The 24,434-nt window shown below is 44.6% G+C and overlaps 2 protein-coding genes across 2 annotated transcripts in view; both read right to left on the bottom strand.

Annotated features, from left to right (window-relative positions):
* Nucleotides 1-587: 587 nt before the first annotated feature.
* LOC122544005 (zinc finger protein 721-like) overlaps nucleotides 588-24,434 on the bottom strand; it is a 49,739-nt gene continuing 25,892 nt past the window's right edge. Inside the window, exons 4-8 of the mRNA XM_043683018.1 lie at nucleotides 23,109-24,065; nucleotides 20,037-20,120; nucleotides 11,873-11,959; nucleotides 5,005-5,725; nucleotides 588-597 (exon numbers count right to left, since the gene is read on the bottom strand). Coding sequence (XP_043538953.1) covers nucleotides 23,220-24,065 — 846 coding nt within the window. The 3' untranslated portion in view covers nucleotides 588-597; nucleotides 5,005-5,725; nucleotides 11,873-11,959; nucleotides 20,037-20,120; nucleotides 23,109-23,219. The remainder of the gene's footprint in view (nucleotides 598-5,004; nucleotides 5,726-11,872; nucleotides 11,960-20,036; nucleotides 20,121-23,108; nucleotides 24,066-24,434) is intronic.
* On the bottom strand, nucleotides 5,067-5,654 carry LOC122544004 (gastrula zinc finger protein XlCGF7.1-like). The gene has a single exon (XM_043683016.1). The coding sequence runs from the start codon at nucleotides 5,652-5,654 to the stop codon at nucleotides 5,067-5,069; it is 588 nt and encodes a 195-aa protein (XP_043538951.1).

Here is a 24,434-nt window from a genome sequence, read left to right on the forward strand (position 1 = left end):
TTGCTCGCTGAGCTGGAAGGTTTGTTGTCAGACGTTTCGTCACCATACTAGGTAACATCATCAGTGAGCCTCCGGATAAAGCACTGGTGGCATGGGCCACTTTCTATTTATGTGTTTAGGTTTCCTTGGGTTGGTGACACCATTTCCTGTGATGATAGCATTTCCTGTGGTGGTGTCATTTCCTGTTCTTTTTCTCAGAAGGTAGTAAATGGGATCCAAGTCAATGTGTTTGTTGATAGAGTTCTGATTGAATCCCATTGACTTGGATCCCATTTCCCATCTCCTGAGAAAAAAAGAACAGGAAATGACGTCACCACAGGAAATGGTGTCGCCAACCCAAGGAAACCTAAACACATAAATAGAAACTGGGCCATGCCACCAGTGCTTCATCTGGAGGCTCACTGATGATGTTACCGAGTATGGGGACGAAACATCTGAAAATGAACCTTCCAGCTCAGCGAGCAAACCTACATCCAGGAAGGATATTATTAAGCTGGAGAGGATTCAGAGGAGATTTACCAGCATGTTGCCAGAAAAGGGAGGCTTGAGTTATTCAGAAAGGCTGGATTGGCTGGGACTGGAGGTTGTTACTGAAGCCTGGAGGTTGAGAGGTGACCTTATTGAAGCTTATAAGATAATGAGGGGTATGGATAGGTTTAATGGGAGTTGCCTTTTCCCCAGGATGGGAGATTTCAAAACTAGGGGCACATTTTTAAGGTGAGAGGAGAGAGATTTTAAAAAGACACGAGGGGCAAATCTTTTACACAGAGGGTGGTTTGTGTGTGGATCGAACTTCCTGAGGAAGTGGTGGATGTGGGTAAATTTACAACATTTAAAAGATATTCAGATAAGTACATGAAGAGGAAATGTTGGAGGGACTTGGACCAGGACCAGGTGGGATTAGTTTAATTTGGGATTATGGTCAACGTGGACTGAAGGGTCTGTTTCTGCGCTGTATGACTGTTAAGTGTCTGTCCGCCTGTAATTCTGAAGGAGAGTTGTCTCTCTCTCTAAAGAATGTCCGCACTCACTGGGAAGCAGTGAAATTCCTCACAGTGGAATGGTTAGGGCTGTCTCCCCATGACCTCAAAGTACTGAGTCCAGTGAAAGGTCACTGGGATCTTCCAGCATTGGCGAGACTGTCCTGTTGAGTAGATTGGGCCTGGACTTGTTTGGAACAGAGAAGCGTGAGAGGCGATCTTATTGAAGCACGTACGATCCCAAGGGAACTCGACAGGATCGATGCTGCGGAGACTTTGAGGGCAAGGTCGAGAGCACACCCCTCGAGACCGTCAGGTTCCGAGGAGTGATTGAATTGAATTGAATTGATTGTCACGTGTTCCGAGGCACAGTGAAAAGTGCGAGCGATACAGGCAGATCACAGAGTTAAGTAGCATACATAGTAAATAATAGGTAAACAGCAGCAAAAACAAAAACACAGGTACAGGCGAATGTTAAGAGTTTGTGAGTCCATTCAGTATTCTAACAACAGTAGGGTAGAAACTGTTTCGAAACCGACTGGTGCGTGTGTTCAGGCTTCTGTACCTTCTCCCTGATGGTAGAGGTTGTAGAGAAACATTGCCAGGCTGGGATGGATCTTTGAGAATGCTGGCGGCCTTTCCTTGACAGCGGGCCTGGTGGATGGAGTCTATAGATGGGAGGTTGGCCTTTGTGATTGTCCGGGCCGAGTTCACCGCTCTCTGTAACCGTCTCCAATATTGAATGGTACAGTTACCATACCAGGGAGTGATACATCCAGACAGAACGCTCTCGATGACGCACCCATAAAAGTTGACAAGGGTATCCCCCATCATGCCAAATTTCCTCAGCTGCCTGAGGAAGAGGAGACGTTGTTGGGCCTTTGTAACCAGTGCGTCCACACGAAGAGTCCAAGAAAGCCTGTTGTGGATGACCACTCCCAGGAGCTTGACACTCTCCACTCATTCCACCTTTGTGCTGTTAATGTGTAGGGGGGGGCATGAGTAACATCCCGCTGAAAGTCAGTAGTGAGTTCCTTGCCTTTGCCAGCATTGAGAGCTAGGTTGTTCTCAGTGCACCATTTTTCCACCTCCTGTCTGTAGTCTGTTTCGTCACCATCTGAGATTCAACCGACTATGGTGGTGTCATCAGCAAACTTGTAAATGGCATTAGTCTGGTATTTGGCGACGCAGTCAGGGTATACAGTGAGTACAGTCGGGGGCTCAGTACACACCCTGGGGGGAGGGGGGCTCCAGTGATGAGTGTTAGTGAGAACGAAATATTGTCCCCAGTGTTCACTGATTGTGGCCTGTGGGTCAGGAAACTGAGGATCCAGTTGCAGAGAGTGGGGCTTAGTCCGAGGTCACTAAGTTTAGTAACCAATCTCGAGGGGGCAATAGTGTTGAAGGTCCTGCTGCAATTTCTGAGAACCTTCCTCACTGCCCACGATCCCGTCTGTTTTAGGGTCATCTGCAAACTTACTAATCATTCCTTGTACATTCTCATCCAAATCATTGATATCAATAACAAACAGCAATGGGCCCAGCACCAACCCCTGGGGCACTCCACTAGTCACAGGCCTCCAGTCCGACAAGCATCCTCCCACTATTACCCTCTGCTTCCTACCATCAAGCCAATCGTGTATCCAGTTTGCCAGCTGCCCCTGGATTCCATGTGATCTAACCTTCCAGAGCAGCCCGCCATGTGGAACCTTATCAAAGGCCTTACTGAGATCCATACAGACCACGTCTACCTCCCTCCCCTCGTCAACCTTCCTGGTCACTTCATCAAAGATCTCTAACAGATTTGAGGGGCATGGCCTCCCACTCTCAAAGCCATGATGACTGCTTCTAATCAAACCCTGTCTTTCCAAACGCATGTATACCTTATTCCTCAGAATCTTCTCAAGTAACTTACCACACCACCGATGTTAAGCTGACTGGTCTATAGTTCCCTTTGCAGCCCTTCTTGAATAAGGGCCCACATTCGCTACCCTCCAGTCTTCCAGGACCCCTCCCTGTGGCTAAAGATGAGGCAAAAATATCATCCAGCGCCCCACCCCCCCCCCCACCCCCAATTCCTCCTCTAGCCTCTTGCAGGGTTCTTGGGATATATCTGGTCAGGACCAGGAGATTTATCCATCTTCACACATTCTGATACGTCCAACACCTCCTCCACTGTGATATGGACTGTCCCCAAGATATCACCAGGATTGGAAAAGATTCATATTTTCTTCGTTTATTCCAGTATCTGGAATTGGGGAACATTCACCTCTCAATCTTTGTTACAATTGAAAAATTGTTCTTCTGATGTTCGGAAGTCATCAGAGGGAGGGAGATCGGGAAAAGAGAGAAAACCACTGGGAGGGAGATCGGGATTGGAAAAGATTCATATTTTCTTCGTTTATTCCAGTATCTTAGTGAACTGGATCAAACAGAAAGACTCAGTTCCGGCTGGAAAATAAATATCAACAGCAAGGGCAAACTCCTGGAATTGGGGAACATTCACCTCTCAATCTTTGTTACGATTGAAAAATTGTTCTTCTGATGTTCGGAAGTCATCAGAGGGAGGGAGATCGGGAAAAGAGAGAGAGAGATCCACTGGGAGGGAGATCAGGAAAAGAGAGAGAGATCCACTGGGAGGGAGATCGGGAACAGAGAGAGAGAGAGATCCACTGGGAGGAGATCGGGAACAGAGAGAGAGATCCACTGGGAGGGAGATCGGGAACAGAGAGAGAGATCCACTGGGAGAGAGATCGGGAACAGAGAGAGAGAGATCCACTGAGAGGGAGATCGGGAACAGAGAGAGAGATCCACTGGGAGGGGGTTTATTGAAAGTCCATCATCCTAAAGACTTCCATCAGGTCACCATTCAGTATCTTATGGAGCAAAGCTCTCCAGCTAAATGGTCTCAGTTCAGACACTGGGTTTACAATCTGTGTGGTGTCTCCTTGATTCCCTCTATTTCCTTTCTCTAAATATAAATTGCAAATGTTGTCAGTGCTCCCGGTACCTTGGTTCGAAACTAGTTGACCAGAACGTTCCTCCTTTTCATTGCTATCCCTCAAAAAGGACCTTGAGCAGTGGGCCTCACTTTAGGACACTGCTGTTTTCGGGAATGCAGGGCATCACAGCATGGATGAGGGACCTCGGTTACTTGTGTTACAAGGTGTAAAGAGTGTCTGGTCACTTTGAGAGAGTTGCCTTTTCGGAGATGAGAGATTGTAACAGTACATGTGTCTGTGACTGGCGGACAGCTGCAGAGCGTGGTGAGAATTGTTAATATGTAACAATCAGCTTGGGTTGTGTTTTGATGTTAAAGCAACCGGTTTTGAATTTAACCAATCTATTTAAATTCTTCCCAGGATACCAAAAACCATTTGAATTTGATTTTATTGCCAACATCGGATCAATGTGAGGATATGCGTCTTGGTGGCAAAAAGGAAGGGCATTTTGAAAATCAGTCAGAGCTAACCGCCCATCAAACATGAAAGGGCTGGAGACGCTCTCAAAAGAAACCTCTCAGAAGGCACCATCTATTAAAAGTACCAAGGAATTTCAAGCAAAGACACTCACAGTAAAACAAAACGAAGACAGTCCAGGGAGGTGACAGCAGAGTCGGGCAGACGGAAGCAGCAGATTCAGAAGACCGGAAGGAAGACAGCTTGAGACACTACATGGACTTTGGGAGATTAAGTAATTTAACGTTTAATAATTATTGTAGAAACGAGTGGTTGAGGTAAATGGCATGAGTACATTTAATGGAAGCTAGATACAAACGTAAAGGAGAAAGGATTGGAAACATATGCTGATGGGGAAAATGTAGGGTGGTGGAACCTAAATATTGACAGAGACCACATGAGCCAACTGGCCTAGTACTGTGCTGGAGACTCAGTGCGATGCAGACAAATTATTCATGTCACATCTACCTGCAGTGGGAAAGAAAACACTATTATCCAGGATGAAATAAGCACTCTTTATTTCGGTGGAAGTGTACACTCCCAGGCTCAAAGAGCATCAGGCTTACTGGGTGGTCAGGCTGACAGAAAGAAAATCTTCCACATCACCCACTGTGAGAATGAACAGAGTTCACTCCTGGGTGTGACTTACAGCAGTGGCAACAGCAGAATCCAACCTCTGTGATCCCTTGCGAACCCGTTGGTGTTTCAGCAGATGCCACAATTGAGCAAACCGCATCCCACACACAGAGCAAGGATATGGCTTCTTCCCCATGTGAACTTGCTGGTGTGTCCGCAGGTTGGTTAACCGAGCGAATCCTTTCCCACATATGGAGCAGGTGAACGGCCTCTCCCCGGAATGAACGAGCTGGTGTGAAAGCAGGTTGGAGGAATCACTGAACCCCTTCCCACAGACGGAGCAGGCGAATGGTCTCTCCCCATTGTGAATGCGTTGGTGTCTCAGCAGGCTGGATGAGTAAGGGAACCCCTTCCCACATTTGGAGCAAGTGAAGGGTCTGTCTCCAGTGTGACTTCGCCGATGAGTTTCCAGCCTTGAGGGGGTAATGAATCCCTTCCCACAGTCCCTGCATTTCCAGGGTTTCTCCTCACTGTGATTGCAGTTATGCTGTAACAATTCCGATGATTGGCTTAAGCCTCGTCCACACACACAACACGTGAATGGTTTCTCTCCATTGTGAAAGGCATTTTTTCCCTCCATGTTCAACATGCGATGACTTTCAGTTAATGATTTATTGAGAGGCTGTCAGATTCTGATTTGGTTTGTTTTTCCTGGAGGTAAAACAGAAAAATGGAATCAGAGAAAACACATCAAAACACAAAGGCTAGTTGTGAAATCGAGCAAAATGTATCTAGACATTCATGAGTATGTGTGTCGGAATAGTGACCAGGAAAGTGCCAGATTGTCATAACTATCCAATGTGTTCACTAGTGTCCATTAGGGAATGGAATCTGACATCCAGTCTGGACCCACACAAGTCTCTGGCTTTTATGCCAAGAGGTGGGAGGATGGGGATGAGATAAACAGAGAGGTGGCTGAAATGGTGGGGGGGGTTGCTGAAGGAGACAGAAATTGTATAATTACAAGTTAACCACATCTATGAAAGAATCTCTAAAATCCTGAACCTTTCTCAAATTGAGGGAAGGATGTTCTGGCTACAGGGGGGGTGCAAAGGTTTACCAGACTAATTCCTGGGATGGCAGGTCTGATATTTAAAGAGAGACTGAATTGGTTAGGACTATATTCACTGGAGTTTAGATGTCTGAAGGTTAAATCTCACAGAAACCAATAAAATTTGTATCACAGAGTCACACAGAATGGAAACAGACCCTTTGCCCACCTTGTCCATACCGACTAGGTTTCCTAAACTCAACTAGTCCCTTTTGCCGGTGTTTGGCATTTAACCCTCAAAACCTTTCCTATCTATGTACCCATCCAAATGTCTTTTAAATATTGTGATTTGTAACTGCCTCTACCACTTTCTCTTGTTCCATATATGCAGCCTATGAGAGAAAATGTGGCCCTTCAGTAAAAACCCATCTGGTTCACTAACAACTTACTTTTTCTTAAAAAAAAGGGAAATCTGCCATTCTTATCCAGTCCAAGCTACTTGTAAAACACAAACAGAGAATGCTGGAGAAACTCAGCAGGTTTGGCATTATCTCTGGAGGGACAGACAGAAACAAAGCCAATACTGAGTTCACAGACCCCCTTCAGAACTTCATTGCTGTACTTATTGGTGCTAAATCACAAACTATAGCTTCTCCAATGCCATAGCTACATCTTGTTACATGTTAAGGCATTTGATAATGCTCCCCATGGTAGGCTGATGGAGAAAGTGAGGTCGCATGGGGTCCAAGGTAGACTAGCTCGATGGATAGACAACAACTGGGCAGCAGGAGACAGAGAATGGTAGTGGAAGGGAGTTTGAAAACTAGCCACCGGGATACATGAGCACCAACTAGCCACCAAAACACATGAACAACTATCACTGGTATCCATACACACAGACAAAGAGGGACACCAGTTTGACTGGGACAATGCATCCATCCTGGGACAGGCCAAACAAAGGCATATGCAGGAATTCCTAGAGGCCTGGCATTCAAACCGGAACTCCACTAACAAAGATAGATTTGCACCCATTTAGGAACCTCTCAGAAACAGAATTGGAAATGCTTTTACCCACCACAACAAACCAACACACATAAATTGCAAGTGGGACAACACCAGAGCTTCAGCAGAGGCCCACTGATGATGTTACCTAGCATGGTAACAAAATGTCTGAAAGCAAACTCACCGGCTCAGCGAGCAAACCAACAACCCAAATCTTTTATCTGCCTACTGTCTTATCCTTTCTCTCTGGGCTCCATCTCTAACTATCTACTCACTCCTTCTCCTCCCATCCCTCATCAGCATTTTCCTAGTTGCTAACAGTTCTGAAGAAGGGTCACTGGACTTGAAACTTGAACTCTTTTCTCTCACCACAAATGGTACCAGACCTGCTGAGTTTCTCCAGCAATCTCTGGTTTTGTTCACTCCAGCATCCACAGTTCTTTGTTACATGCTAAATACAATAATTTATTGCAGGATGAATTGAATGCAAAAGTAGGGAGGTTGTGTTTCAGTTGGACAGGGCACTGGTAAGACCACATCAGGAATACTGTTTACAGAACTGGTCACTGCATTTACAGAAGACTACTAAACCTCGAAAGCCATTTAAGAGAATGCTTATTAGGCCAATATCTGGCATGGCTGAGTTGTCTGACAATAAAAGGTTAGACAGGCTAGGACTACATCTGCTAGAATCATAGAATTTATAGTATAGGAGGCAGCCATTCAACCCATCATCTCTGCACTGGCCTCTGAAAGAGCTACCCCGCAAATCCCATTCTCCAAACCTACCTCTGTAGCCCTCTTAATTATCACTTTCAAATGTACAAGATAACGAACAGCTTCTTCACTATCCTGTCAACCTGGTACTCCACTATGAAACTGCACTCCAAGATCTCTTTATTCAGCAACAGTCCACTGGACCTTCCCATTAAGCGTAGAGGCCCTGCACTGATTTGTCTTTCCAAACTAACACCCCACATTTATCTACTGCTGACACACCATTGGGGGAACTTACAAAACCACGTTCTATACAATAAAGGCCTAAAAGAAGCTCTAAAAATAATCTTTTCTAAAAAAAAACTACCCTTCCCTCAGCCACAGTATTTAAATTTTATGCAAATGAGGAAAACATTTAAAATCTTAAAATCCCAGCACTTCAACGAAACTTGCATCAACCAACAACAGCCTCCTCCTCAATCCTCTATCAGTGAGCTCTCAAATCTCAAGATCTGAGTAAGTTCAAGGCCTGATCCCTGTCATTATTTAAACTAGTGTCACAAAGTTATGTACAGTACTCAAAGTAGAAGGCAGGAAGCTAAAGTTTTTTTATTTCCCTTTTTTTTGTTTTTTTACAAACAGTGTGGTTCCTTTAAGAGATAAAGTTCTTTTTAAAGCTTGGAGATGTAAAAAACATGTCTGCAAGCAGCTGCAGATACATGTTTCTATTTAAGAACTGTCTGTGTATCAATTCACTGTGTGACTGGATACTTTAGGCTTTTTGGATTAGATTAGATTCTCTACAGTATGGAAACAGGCCCTTTGGCCCAACAAGTCCACACCGATCCTCCAAGACCCACCCAGACCCATTCCCCTATCCTATATTTACCCCTGACCAATGCACCTATCACTATGGGCAATTTAGCATGGCCGATTCACCTGACGTGCACACCTTTGGACTGTGGGAGGAAACCGGAGCACCCAGAGGAAACCCATTTGTTTTGATATTTTGGCCATGAGTTTGAATTTAGCCAATTAATTTAAACCAGGCCCTAGACACTGAAAGCCAACTGAATTTAAAACTGATGGTGTTGACAACCTAAAACCAATCACATTATAAGAATTTGATGTGTCAAAGTGGGTATATAAAAAGGGTTTTTTGACAAACTGGGAAAGAGCCAACTGCCATCTGAAGAGAGCGCAACCCTCCATCTGAGAAATAAATATCAGGCTCTCACCAGAAATCGCCACACTCTCTAAAAATGCATCATCTATCTATAAAATGCACCACGGCACCTTTAGCTACTAATCCTGACAGCAGAATTCACAGAGAGAACAGTCCTGTCACAAGCATTCAATGATGAGAGGTGTTTTAGAAAGGAGATCAGCAGACAGCGTGAGGAGCTAAGTTTTAATTTATTGTTTTCTTAATTTCTTGGGTTTATACAAGTGGGACCTGTGTTATTTAAACAGCATACCAACCAAATTTAGTTCAGTCAGGGACTAGGCAGTAGCTTAGGAGGAACTGTCTGATTTGTTAGTAATTTTGTTAATTTGTTCACTGTTAGGGTTAAATAAATAAACTTTTACTTATTACTTATAAAGTGAATATGATGGATTCCTTTCTTTTAACCACTCCTTTATCACAGATTGGGGGTGAGGGGTAGGTTTATACCCCTTGGCACACTTTTTAAAAATCAGACTATGAGGCAAGGTGAGCTTCTCTGGGTGATTTGGTTTTAATTATCAGAAGGGTGGTCAACCTCCCCTCTGGAACTACTAATGTCCACTTTCGACCTGCTTAGAATAACTAGTAAAGTTAGGGTCTGGGCTATTCCCTTGTAAAGGTTTGAGGGGATCTGGCCTGGCCCTTAACAAGATGAAGACATGGGTTAGGGAGAAGAAGACACCCTTGTGCTACCTCAGAAGCCTCACTCTGAGATAATAAAGAGTGAACTTGCTCTGCTGACCTGCAGCAAATTTATGTCCCAAGGCTAGGGTGGGATATCTCTGATTTGCGGGAAGATTGTAAGGAAATCACATCCCCATCTCTTGGCATTCAAAGCCATTTGCATGGCCATTTCCTAGTTATTCAAAAGCCATTGACATTGTCACCTCCCACGGTTTACATTTTCATCCCCTATTCAGAAATCAATAAGAACATTACAGTTGGAATTTGACTACTCCCCTATAGTTGCAAAAAAATGATTTGCAACAGATTTGACCATTAAGGGATGATTTGCATTACATTGTTTCTGAGTATGAAGTGGTCACTGCATTGTGTCATGAATGGCATGTGACTGTGGCGGAATGGCTGGGGGCTGTCTTGTGGGCATTACTAACTAAGATGTAAAGATTGTGTATAAAGGAAGGACAGTTTCCTGTGTTCTGGGAGAGCTTTTGTCACAACCCCGTAAGCTCTGCGAGGTGTGTGTTAAACGTTCCTCCAGAGAGTTTGCACATACTTTGCTTAGTAAATTTGGTTGTTCTTGAAGTTGGTGTGTTGCCGTTGCATCAATCTCAGGAAACAGAACCTAAAAATTCTCACCAACCAGGTCTTGAGTTTTTGTGATCATCATAAGGGCTGGTATTATGTTGGTGTGGTGCTCCATATACAAGCATGAAGACACTCTCTATAATGCAAGCTCATAACATGGGTAAATACTACAAAGATACTTGGATATCACGGAGTAATCCACCAACCATGCCATAGTTTTACAGGGATCAAAAACGAGGGTGGATTTGTCCCAGCGTCAGCAAGGGGGATAGCCACTGAGAGCACTTGACTAAAGGGCTAACTAAGTATGGATTTGCCTCTTATGGAACTGCTCATTATCTGTCCCACCAGTGAATACCCAAACTGTTAAGTATGCCTTAGATAGAGACACCTACTTTGTCCCCATAGCAGCCTCAGGATACCAAATGGGATGGACATGGTGTGGTGTAAAATTATGTCCCAATACATGTGTGAATCATAATGTAACACATGTATTGGGCCAAGCAGTGGAATGTGGTGAAACGGTTAAAAATTATGTCCCAATACATGTGTGAATCTAACCGGAATGGAGGTGTTGCTTAGTCCCGTGTGAATCTTATTACACACCTCCCCGTGTGAATCTTCTTATCTGTATGTAACCAGAATGGAATGTGTTTTTTAGCCTTGCTCTGCTGTTCACATGAATGTTTATATCTGGAAAAGAATAAAAAGCTGGAAAAGTCTCCAGTTCGGTGAGTCTGCACCGGGGTTACGTTTAACCGCCGAGCGTGGGTTGTTGGCAACCGCTCTACGAGAACTGACGGCTCCCAGTTCCGGTAACATGTAGAGTGAGTATAAGCCAGACCCGGGAGTCTGCTCCGGGGTTACGTTTAACCGCCGAGCGTGGGTTGTTGGCAACCGCTCTACGAGAACTGACGGCTCCCAGTTCCGGTAACATGTAGAGTGAGTATAAGCCAGACCCGTTGTAAGTATGAGACCTGGTTGTGGCGACGCTGCGGGGAATAAAATGCTCATATTCTAGCAGACTCGCCTCTTGGTCGTTTGTTCTGTGTCAGACTACTCTCCTACGAACCTGACCTTGAGAATTTTTTAAAACACATGGTGTGCAGTAAAGTTTGGAATTGGGGACTGAACACTCAAGCCCATCCATGGATGGGATTGTATCTCGCATGATTGTTATGATGCAATATGTTGTACTTGTTATTGTGATAGTTTTATTGTATTCCTTAAAATGAAAAGTTAAGGAATGGAAGAGACTCATATCAGGGATTGGTCACCGATGCCAAAAGATAGCTCATATGGGAGAGTGTTCATACTGGCTGCTTACTCTAGGGTCGGATTAACATAGATATAGCTAGTTTATACATTCCTTGCTGCACACTCATCGTCACTTTTATTGATGCGATGATTATTTTGTAAAATGTGGAAAGCATAACAACGTATTTGCCATGCAACAAGAGGAAAATGAGTACAATATCAGAAAATGATTGCAACTTTGATTCTAAGTGCAATGATTTAAATGGTACGTCAAATAATACAAATGAGGTCATGCTTTGTTGAGAATAAACTACTGTAAGGAGGTAATACTCACCACTGCCTGGAGGTGCCCTGGAGGATATAGCAGAGCCAGTAGGGGTGGTCTCACATAAATAGTTTACTGCACCCAAGTCCCATCCTGCTGTTAGGAAGAATGAACAGAATGACATTCCAGCTGCATTCCAGGGAGAAGGATTTGTAGAAACCAAAGGAATTTGACAATTGCTCGCTATATATGGTAAAACTATTTGGAATTGAACAAGTTTCACAAGAAATTCCAAGTAAGGAAATCGGAGTGCCAACTTGGCAGAGCACAACTGTATCGGGGGCTGAGAAACCCCCGATTTCAGCAGCAACTCTGGGAAACGACCAACTGTGAAGAAATGCCCCATTTCAGCAGGCATAGTAGAGACATTGAGAAGTGTTCCAGCCTAGCCAGTTGCCAACCGAGTGATAACGTTTAGGGTTGGTTGAACCCAGGATGGTAGTTGAGATATCTCGAGTAGTTAAAAGTGTGTATCATTCACTTAAGTACTGAATAAATTAATTAGGTTTTATAGAGCTCTATGTGTTCCCACTGTATTTTTGTCTATTTATGTACTGTTGTCTCACAGAGGCGAGCAACGGTGGGATGGTTGAGAACTGGAGGGATACCCTTTAAAATAAGGATTTGCCCATTTAAGACAGAGATGAGAATTTGTTTTCAACAGCGATAGTGAGTCTTTCAAACTCTTCTTCAACAAGGAGGAACAAGAGTCCTTTAATGTTTTTAAGGCAGATATTGAAATATTTTTGACAGGAGGAGGAGTGCAAGATTATCAAACTAGGGAGGAATATGGTGTAATCAGATCAACTATAATCTTAGTGAATGGCAGAGCTGGTTCAAGACAGAGTTGCTAATTCCTACTGCTAATTTGTACGTGAATATGTTAATGTTGCTTTCCAACACTCCTGTGAAACAGATTGTAATATTCTATAATGCAAAAGGCTTTCTGTAAACTTAAAATATTGTCAATGATTTGTAGATATAACTCCATTTCTTCATCACCTCTGGTGAATAACCTATAACGCCTTGTCACAGCATTGTGGGAGCACCTTCCCCACATGAACTGCACTGTGCAAGGAGGCTAAACATCATCCTGTCCACAGGCTTTTTGGGACTGGCAACATTTGCGGGTCTTGTGAATTTGATTCTGCAAGGAGCCAAAACTGACAAGGCAGGCTAAATTCTATATTGTAAACTCGGTAATTCTATGACTTGACAAAAGGCACCAACACTAAAGAGGAGGGACAAGCCTCTGCAACCAACAACCATCCCTTCTCCCCAATCTAAACTAACAATCAGTTGTTCTGCCTGTGTTTCGCGATTCAGTTCTGTGAGCGACATCTACAATTTCAAGAAAGTAAAACATAGCATGCAAGTTCAATTGCTGGAAACACTCATCGGGTCAGGTAGTATCTGTAGAGAGTTACAGTTTCATGATGTGCAGGGCATAGACAATAACTTAAATGAAATCACCATCTTTAATTGGTCTAAGTTATTTTTCTAATTATAAAAAAATTAAAATATGCTGAATGGTCTATACCATTTAAGAAGTGCGAGAGAAATAAATAAAGTGCAGGAAAAACAATCTCCGACTATGAAAGCTACTAGAGTCATAGAGATGTACAGCACTGAAACAAACCCTTTGGTCCAACTCAGCAACACAGACCAAATACCCTAAATTAATCTAGTCCCATTTGTCAGCACTTGGCCCATACCCCTCTAAACCGTTCCTATTCATATACCCATCCAGATACCTTTTAAATTTCTAATTGTACCAGCCTCCACCACTTCCCCTGGTAGTTCATTCCATACACGCACCACTGTCTGTGTGAAAAAGTTGCCCATTAGGTCCCTTTTAAATCGTTCCTCTCTCACCTTAAACCTATGCCCTCTGGTTCACCCAAGGGAAAAGACCTTGGTTATTCACCCGATCCATGCTCATGATTTCATAAACATCGATAAGGTCACCCGAGCCTCCGACACTGCAGGGAAAACAGCCCCGGCCTATTCGGCGTCTTCCTATAGCTCAAATCTTCCAACCCTGGCAACACCCTTGTAAATCTCCTCTGAACCCTTTCAAGTTTCACAACTATTTGAAGATAAAGCAGGTTCATTAGCAGCACATGATCAGAAGATGGATGTGGTGATAACATCATTTAGTTACAATTGGCAGAAATAAGTGAAATACCAAAAAGAGCTACCACACATCCATTATTAAAGATAAATTTAGACAGTGGTACAGAGGCGGTCAGAGAGATTAGAGGTGAAAGAAACCAATGGACATAGGTTGAGATTCACAATAAAGGAGACACACCAGCACCAGTGTCATGGAACCTTTCAAAAATAGCACAGCACAGTTTCAGACACTTAAAATTGTCAGTGACTGGTTAAAATGCTCACTTCTGAAACAGTTTCAACTGCTGCTGATTTTAAAATCTCCTCCTGGAGCTCGCAGCTAGACATAAAATACAAAAACTGATGTCAGAGAAAAATGTCACAGTTGGTGAACTATCCAGGGAGCACGTGATGTACTTCCCAATTAATGGAGTATGATCACATCACACACATAAGCAGAGCATCTGGGTCTTCACAAACCACTCATCACCACATATTATGAGGCCACCCTTAAGAGGACGTAAAGGAGGTTTTACTGGAACATACAAGGGAGTTTAGTTGCAAAGTTACGTTGGAGAAACTGGGGTTCTCCTCTTTGTGGTAAAGGATATTTCGAGGATCACGTGTACTCAGGGCTGAGAGTTTCTGTGATGAATCCATGTGACTGAACATATGTATGGAGTATGGATTGTATTATGAGCAGAGGCTAAACAGATTGGGGCCTACTATTGACGTTTAGGAGAACAAGAGCTGATTTCATTGTCACATATGGGATTCTTAACGGGCTTGACAGTGTAAATGCTGAAAGGATGTTTTCTTTCATGGGACAACCGGAAGGCACTGTCTCAGAATTCAGGGGTGTCAAATTTAAGGCTGAGGAGGAATTTCTTCTCTCAGATGATTGAGTGTCTTTGGCATTCTTAGGCACACAGTGAGGGGATCAGAATCCTTGTGCATGCTTAAGGCTGAGATAGGTAGATTTTTGATCAAGTATTGTGGAGAAACCGCAGGAAGGTGGACGTGAGGAATGTCGGATAAGCCTATTGAATAGTAGAACAGGCTTGAGGAGCCAAGAGACCTTCTCAGGATGGCAGCTAGTGAATAGTGGTGTTGCGGAAAGGTCAGTGTTGGGACTACAACCTTTTCTCTATACGTTAATGATCTAGATGAAGAAACGGAGGACATTCTGGCTATGTTTTCAGATAATATAAATATACGTGGGCAAACAAGTAGTATTGAGGCGGCAGGGAGGCTGCAGAAGGATTTAGGTGAAAGTGAGGACTGCAGATGCTGAAAATGAGAGTCGATAGTGTGGTGCTGGAAAAGCACAGCAGGTAAGGCAGCATCTGAGGAGCAGGAAAATCGATGTTTCGGGCAAAAGCCCTTCATCAGGTCATTTAGACAGGTTCAGAGAGTGGGCAAAGAAGTGTCAGATGGAATATGACGTGGGAAAGTGTGAGGTCATGCACTCTGGTAGGAAGAAGAGACGTGAACTATTTTCTGAATGGGAATTCAGAAATCTGAAGTGCAAAGGGACATGGGAGTCCTAATCCAAGATTCTCTTAAGGTAAAACTGCAGGTTGAGTCGGTAGCTTATTTTGAGAGGACTAGAATATAAAAGCAAGGATGCACTTCGAAGACTTTCTAAAACTCTGGTCAGGCCACATTTAGAGTATTGTGAGCAATTTTGGGCTCCATACCTCAGGAACAGGTCCAGAGGAGGTTCACAAGAATGATCCCAGGAATGAAAGGCTGAACATATGAGGATTCTGTGTCTATATTCAACGGAGTTTAGAAGGACGACAGGGGGATCTAATTGAAACTTACAGAATACTGAATGGCCTGGACAGAGTGGACAATGGAAAAATGTTTCCATTGGCAGGAGAGACTAGGACACAAGGGCACAGCCTTAAAGTAAGGCGACAACCCTTTAGAAAGGAGATAAGAAGAAACTTCTTCAGCCAGAGAGTGATGAATCTATGGAATTCATTACCACAGAAGGCTGTGGAGGCCAGGTCATTGAATATATTTAAGACAGAGACAGATGGTTAGCACTGCTGCCTCACAGCGCCAGAGACCTGGGTTCAATTTCCGCCTCAGGCGACTGACTGTGTGGAGTTTGCACATTCTCCCCGTGTCTGCGTGGGTTTCCTCCGGGTGCTCCGGTTTCCTCCCACAATCCAAAGATGTGCACGTCAGGTGTAGGGGTAAATGTAGGGGAATGGGTGGGTTATGCTTCGGTGGGTCGGTGTGGACTTGTTGGGCCGAAGGGCCTGTTTCCACACTGTAAGTAATCTAAATCTAAGATAGGTTCTTGATTGTCAAGGGGGCCAAGAGTTACGGGGAGAATGGGGTTGAGGTACTTATCAGCAGTGACTGAATGGCGGAGCAGACTCGATGGGCCGAATGGCCTATTTTCTGCTCCTGTGTCTTGTGATCTACCCCTGTTCCTAATTCTTGCGGACCTTGGGACACCTAGAGATCTCACAAGACAGTGGATCCAGGTTGGCGTCATTTCCCTCTCCTCGGTCAGACGTTTTGGATTCAAATTGTGAGGTACCACGACAGTACACCATTCCGTCACGGAGGGAAACGGGTCTACAACATGACAACAAAACAAGTGGAAATGCGCACGCGCTGTCCGTTGCCCATATAAGGGCCGGCAGTCACCCTGCTCCCTGACCTTCGATGCTCCGCCCCTTCCCCCACCTGGAAAATGGCAGCCGCTCCCAGGGGCCTGGAACGAAGCCTGAAGCTGTTTCCCGTTTGGTGCAAACGGGGGACCGCTAGTGTCTTACCGCGGAGTTACGCTCGCACAAGAGGCTCGCCGCCGCCATCGCTCCCTCCGCTCCGCTTCAATGTCACCATTCGCGCATCCAATAAAAATATAAACATTCGCCACCGCTTCGGGCGCAGCGATGCCCCGCACGTAACCCTGCTGCGCCTGCGCATCCTCTCCAGTTGTGCTGAGAACCCTGGATCCTCTGCGCCTGCGCATCCTCTCCAGTTGTGCTGAGAACCCTGGATCCGCTGCGCCTGCGCATCCTCTCCTATTCGCACACTGTTGGGGGTCCTGGATCCGCACCTTGCCATTGACAATCCAAATTGTTCTAATTTTCACTCCATTCGCGATCCCATGGGGAAAGTTATGCCAGATATGGTTTCCGAATCAATACTTTGGCACTGTACTTGTTTTTTTTAAATTTCGCTCCGTTGATTGGACACTGGGTCAATCCACTCAGCTTGAAACCCATACTTGTGATGGAGCGATGATTGAAAATCAGTTGCCTTTTACAGAACTAGGTCAGGTCAGGGCAGGAAATCACTTCGGGAAAAACATCGCGCTGAAAGCGACTTGGAACGAGAAATGTCTATGAAATAATTGAGCCTAATGGTTATATGAGCAGAATGGTGGGATCAACCTTGATGCAGTCGAAGAGTGAAAAGGGTTAAGATATCTCACGATCATTCAGAGAGTCATATAGAATGGAAACGGGCCCTCCAATCCAACTTCTCCAAGCTGATCAAGTTTCCCAAACTCAATTAATCCCAATTGCCTGCACTTGGGCCATATCTTTGTAAACTTTTCCTATTCATGTATCTGTCCAAATGTCTCTTAAATGTTGTAACTGTATCATCACGTACCACTTCCTCTAGCCACATATGAACCACCTTCTGTGTAAGAAAGTTGTCCCTCCAGTCCCTTTTAAATATGCCCCCATCCGACTTATGCCCTTAACATCAAACAGAGTGAAAGGTCAAAAGTTATCTGCAAACTTACTAACAATTCCTCCTAAATCAATCACCGAGGATGTCATTTGTGACTTTAAGTACTGTTTCAGTACGTTGGCAAAGGCAAAACCTCATTAGAGGGAATTCTAATGTGGAGTTCAGGAAAAAATGGGCATGGATATGAGAGGTGACAACATCATAGAATCCCTACAATGTGGACCAAACCATATGGTACATTGAGTCCACACTGACCCTCGAACAGCATTCCCCACCCCCATTCTTGCTTCCCACATTTCCCATGGCTAATCTACCTAGCTTGCACTTCTCTGGACACTATGGGCTATTTAGCATGGCTAATCCACCTAGCCTGAACCTCTGGACAGTAGGAGGAAACTGGAGTACCTGGAGGAAACCCATGCAGACACGAGGAGAATGTGTAAATTCCACTCAGACAGTCGCCCGAGAGTGGAATGCTGTGAGGCTGCAGTGCTAACCACTGGGCCGCTCATGTTCAAAGACAACTAAATTTGGAAAAAGGCCAATTTTAATAAGATCAGGTCAGAGCGAATGGAGTGCAGATATTTTTGGTAAATCTGTCACACCAGTGGACAAGAAGAAAATGGACTGTACAGGCTCAACATGTTAAAGATAAAGAGTGGGACCAAAAAATCCAGCGAACCTGGATGTCAATGAATATACAGGAAACAGAAAATGCTGGAGATCACAGTGGGTCAGGCAGCATCCATGGAGAAAAATCAAGCTAAGGTTTTAAATCCAGGTGACTCTTCATCATAGCTCTGAAATGTTAGCTTGCTTTCTCTTCATGGATGCTGCCTGACCTGCTGTGATCGCCAGTTTTTTTTTGTTTTCAATTCCGGTTCATTATCTTGCTGCAGGTGTACAAAACTCTGGTGCAGTCACACTTGGAGTACTGCGGACAGTTCTGGTCACTGCATTGTAGGAAGGACGTGAAAGCTTTGGAAAGGGTTCAGAGGAGATTTACTAGGATGTTGCCTGGTATGGAGGGAAGGTCTTATAAGGAAAGGCTGAGGGACCTGAGGCTGTTTTCCTTGGAGAGAAGGTTGAGAGGTGACTTAATTGAGTCATGTAGGATAATCAGAGGGTTAGACTGGGTGGACAGTGAGAGCCTTTTTCCTCGGACGGTGATGGCTAGCATGAGGGGGCATACCTTTAAATTGAGGAATGATATAGATTTCAGAAGTAGTTTCTGTACTCAGAGAGCAGGGGTGTGTAACGCACTGCCTGCAACAGTAGTAGACTTGCCAACTTTAATGGCATTTAAACGATCAGTGGATAGTCATATGGACGAAAATTAAATTGTGTAGATTAGATGGGCTTCAGATTGGTTTCCCAGGTCGGAGCAACATCGAGGGCTGAAGGGCCTGTACTGCACTGTAATGTTCTAGGTAAATTCCAATGTCTGCAGTAATTTGCTCCTACTAAAGAATATACAGGATTGGATAGTGAAAATAAGGGAGGCTTGTGGGAGACAGTGAGGGCTCAACACAGTAGAAGCACTGAAGGAGTGGAGAATATGCATGAGAGAACATGAAAAGGGAATTAGGAAAACAAATATAAGTCATGGAAGGATAATGGCAGGGAAACTAAAGGAAAATGACAATGCCAGTCTTCAACCAATTAAATTTACTCCACGTGATATCACAAAATAATTGCTGAATACGGCTGAACATATGAGAATCAACATTAGTTGACTGGAACAAGTTAGCTACAAGCCAGATAGAAGAAACTGTAGAAACTGGTAAACAGGTTACTCCACCCAAGTTTCATCCTACAGAATAAACAGAATGACGTTCCAGCTGCAGTTAGGAAGGATGACTGAAGACCACTTGGAATTCGGGACTAAATTATCAGGTCAATCGTGGATCTCACGTGATTGTTGTAATGCGATTTATTATACCTGTTATTGTAATAATACTGTGTTTATTAAAACGGAAAGTTAAGAAATGGAAGAGATCTACAACAGGGATTATCTCAGATGCTAAAAGAAAGCTTGTATGGAAGAATGTTTGGAATGGCTGCTTACTATAGGATAGGAATAACATAGATATAGCTAGTTCATAATATTCCTTGTTATTCGTTCATCATCATTTGTGTTGATATGTTTATTTTGTAAGATGTGGAAAGTACAATGTACTTGCCACGGAACAGAAGGAAAATGAGTAAGATATCATGAAATAATTTGTAACTTTGATTCTAAGTGCAATTATTTAAATGGTATCGTCAAATAACACAAATGAGGTAGTGCTTTGTTGAGAATAAACTACTGTAAGGAGGTAATACTCACCACTGCCTGGAGGTGCCCTGGAGGATATAGCAGAGCCGGTTGGGGGAATCTCAGATAAATAGGTTACTGCATCCAAGTTCCATCCTGCAGTTAGGAAGAATGAACAGAATGACATTCCAGCTGCGGTGAAGCTGCATGGGGCTAAGTTATGATTGAGACCACAAAAGGGAGAAAAGATTTGTAGAAACCAAAGGAATTTGACAATTGCGAGCTATATATGGTGAAATTATTCGGAATTGGACTAGTCTCGCAAGCAATTCCAAATAAGGAAATTGGAACGCCAACTTAGCAGGATTGAATCAAAAAAAGCAACTGGAAAATCCCCAATTGCAGCAGCAACTCCGGGAGATGAGCAATTGTGAAGAAATACCCTACGTTAGGAGGCTTAGTAAAGGCACTGAGAAGTGTTCTGGCCTGGCTGACTGCCAACTCTCCCGGGTAATAATGTTTGGGGTTGGTTACAGAACCCAGGGTAGTAAAGGATGGTGGTTGAGATATCTCCAGTAGTTAAAGGCATGTATATCATTCACTTAAGTACTTAATAAATTATTCAAGTTTTATAGCACTGTAAGTGTCTCTATTGTATCTTTGTCTCTCTCTCTCTATATATACATACACACTTCACCCACCACCGCCCTTGAACCCCGCCCGTCCCAATGCAACAAGGACAGAACCCCCCCCACCCCCAGTCCTCACCTTCCACCCCACCAATCTCCGCATACATCGCATCACCCTCTGCCACTTGCATCACCTCCAAACAGACCCCACCACCAAAGCTATATTTCCCTCCCCACACCTATCAGCGTACTGGAGAGACCATTCCCTCTGTGACTCCTTTGTCAGGTCCACGACCCCCACCAGCCCATACCCCACTCCTGGCACCTTTCCCTGCCAGTGCAGGAAGTGCAAAACCTGCACCCACAGCACTTCCCTCACCTCCTCTATCCAAGGCCCCAAGGGATCCTTCCACATCAGTCAGAAATTTATCTGTACTCCGACAAGTGTCATCTACTGCATCTATTGCATCCGGTGTGGTCTCCTCGACATCGGAGAGACGAGACGCTTCTTGCAGATCGTTTCAGAGAACATCTCTGGGACACCCGCACCCACCAACCCCAGAGGCCCATGGCTGAACACTTCAACTCCCCCTCCCAATCCGTCAAGGACATGCAGGTTCTGGGCCTCGTCCATCACCAAACCGTTACTATTTGACGCCTGGAGGAGGAACACCTCACATTCCGCTTTGGGACCCTGCAACCACAAGAGATAATTGTGGATTTCAACAGCTTCCTCATTTCTCCTCCCCCTGCATTATCCCAGTCCCAAGCCTCCAACACAGCACTGCCCTCCGGACTGTCCATCACTCCCCCCTCTGACCAATCACCTTCTCCCTAACCTTCTTCCACCTTTCATTTTCTCAGCTACCTTCCCCTCCAACCCCACCCTCCTCACATTTATCTCTCGGCCCCAGCCCACAATCCTCATTCCTGATGAAAGGTTCATGTCCGAAACATCGATTTCTCCTGCTCCTCAGATGCTGCCTGACCTGCTGTGCTTTCCCAGCAATACCCTCTCAATTCTGATCTCCAGCATCTGCAGTCCTCACTTTCTCCTACACATTGTTGTCTCACATGCACATGCAATTCCTATGTTTAGTGGGGTCCCAGTGTTGGAGCCATTGCTATGTGTGCTATATATTAATGATTTAGAATTGACTGTAGGAGGGTTGATAAGTAAGTTTACAAATGATACAAAAATTGGTGAGGTGGATCGCCTTAGATTACACGAGGCTATAGATGGGCTGGTCAGACACAAAAAGAATTCTATCAGCATAAGTGTGAGATGATGCACTTGGGTAGGGCAAACAAGGCAAGGGAATATACGATGAACAGTGGGACCCTAGAGAGTACTGAGGATCCGCGGGACCTGTTGGGTATGCACGCCAGTTCATTAAGGCATCAGGACAGAGAGATAGAGTGGTTAAGATGATGGATGGGATACGTGCCTTTATTTTTCCAGGCACAGAGTTTAAGAGCCGGAAGGTTATGCTGGAATTGTATAAAACATTGGTTAGGCCACAACTAGAGTCGTTGCGCAGTTCTGGAATCCACATTATAGTAAGAAAGTGATTGCACGAGAGAGAGAGGGGATTTGCCAACAGGTTGCCTGGAGAGTTTTCATTCTGACTTGAAGGGATGATATGACTGAGATGTATAAAATTGAGGGGCATGGATAGGGTAGACAGGAAGAAACCTTTCCCCTTGGTAATGACCAGGATCATAGATTTAAGAACGGGGCCTGGTGTAGTGGGGAATGAGAGGAATTTTCCACCCAGAGGGTGTTGGGAATTTGGAACTCACTGCCTGTAAAGATGGTAGATGTATAAACCCCTTGTAACATTTAGGTCGTATTTAGATGTACATTATGATGCCAAGGCTTTACGTGGCTGTGGTCCGAGTGCTGGAAAAGGCGAATAGAATAGTTGGGATAGTTGGGTTGTTTTTGACTGACGGAGACTTGACGGCCAAAGGGTCCTTTTTGGGCTGTACATTTCAACAGCTATGACTTCAGAGAAGAATGGGAGGTTGGAGATGGGGCAGTTTGCAAGAACGAGGGTGTCGACAATGTGTTTTTACAAGAGGGGGAGTGATGGCAGACTTGAAGAACAGAGGGAGAATTCCTGAAGAGAAGGGGAGGATAGTTCATAATATGAGCAATATAGAAAGATTGAGGGATGAGGCGTGCAGTGGGAACAGGTTCGATTGAGCAACTGGAGGGTTTCATGGATAAGGTGAAAAGTGATGAGTGAAAATGGAGGAGGAACAAAAGGAAAATGCCATCTCAGGGCTCAGAGAAGGAGGAAATTCTGAAGCAATTTGGTCAATGGCAAACGGAAGAGAAGGAAGTTGATCTTATTGTTTCAATCTTAGTAACCAAAGCAGCTTCATGTGCTCCTCACATTTTTCATGGAAGTGAAGTTGGAGGGGACAGGGGAAAGGACAAATTCTTCAAAGGAAATAACTTTTAAGTTAGGAAAATACACTGCATTGAAGACAAAGGTAATTTATTTACCTTTATCCAGGATATTAAAACCTAAAAGTGGCCTGACGTTTAATAAAAATAGGTCCCATTGAAGACAGTTCAGTTCTGGATGTGATGAACTGCAACATTCAATCATTGCAGTTATTTGTGAACTCGCTGGTGTGTCAGCAGGTTGGATGACTGAGTGAATCCCTTCCCACATGCAAGGCAGGTGAATGGCCTCTCTCCAGTATGAACTCGCTGATGTTCAGTGAGGTGCGATGACCGCTTGAACCCAGTCCCACAGTGAGAGCACCTGAATGGTCTCTCATCGGTATGAATGCGTTGATGGAGCATCAGTTCCCTGGAGCCTTTAAAGCACTTCTCACAGTCGGGACATTTAAAAGGTCTCTCCTCAGTGTGAACACGTAGATGACATGTCAGTTCCCTCGAACTTTTAAAGCACTTTGCACAGTCTGGGCATTTGAAAGGTCTCTCCCCAGTGTGAACTCGCTGGTGTCTCAGCAGGTCGGATGACTGAATGAATCTCTTGCCACACTCAGAACAGTTGAATGGCCTCTCCCCACTGTGAACCTGCCGGTGCCTCAGGAAGCTGGATGAATCAGCGAATCCCTTCCCACACTCGGAACATGTGAATGGCCTCTCCCCAGTGTGAACTTGCCGGTGGGTCAGTAAGTTCGCTGACTGCGTGAATCCCCTCCCACAAATGGAGCAGGTGAATGGCCTCTCGCCGGTGTGTCTGCGCCGATGAGTTTCCAGTTTCGATGGGGAAATGAATCCTTTCCCACAGTCACCGCATTTCCACGGTTTCTCCCCAGTATGGCTGCATTTATGTTTTGACAAGCCAGATGACTGGCTGAACCCTCGTGCACACACAGAACACGTGAATGGTTTCTCGTCGTTGTGTACTGTGCTTTGTCCTTCCATGTTCAAAGGCCCGTGATATTCTGCTCCTGAAGGATTTGGTGCCTCTATCAGGTCTTGACGCTATGTATCACAGAACATAGAACATAGCAAAATACAGCGCAGTACAGGCCCTTTGGCCCTCTATGTTGCGCCGATCCAAGCCCACCTAACCTACACTAGCCCACTATCCTCCATATGCCTATCCAATGCCCGTTTAAATGCCCATAAAGAGGGAGAGTCCACCACTGCTACTGGCACGGCATTCCACGAACTCACGACTCACTGAGTAAAGAATCTACCCCTAACATCTGTCCTATACCAACCAATCCTTAATTTAAAGCTATGTCCCCTCGTAATAGCTGACTCCATACATGGAAAAAGGTTCTCATGGTCAACCCTATCTAAACCCCTAATCATCTTGTACACCTCTATCAAGCCACCCCTAAACCT

Source organism: Chiloscyllium plagiosum, chromosome 45 (genome assembly GCF_004010195.1).
Source record: "Chiloscyllium plagiosum isolate BGI_BamShark_2017 chromosome 45, ASM401019v2, whole genome shotgun sequence".
Lineage (NCBI taxonomy): Eukaryota > Metazoa > Chordata > Chondrichthyes > Orectolobiformes > Hemiscylliidae > Chiloscyllium > Chiloscyllium plagiosum.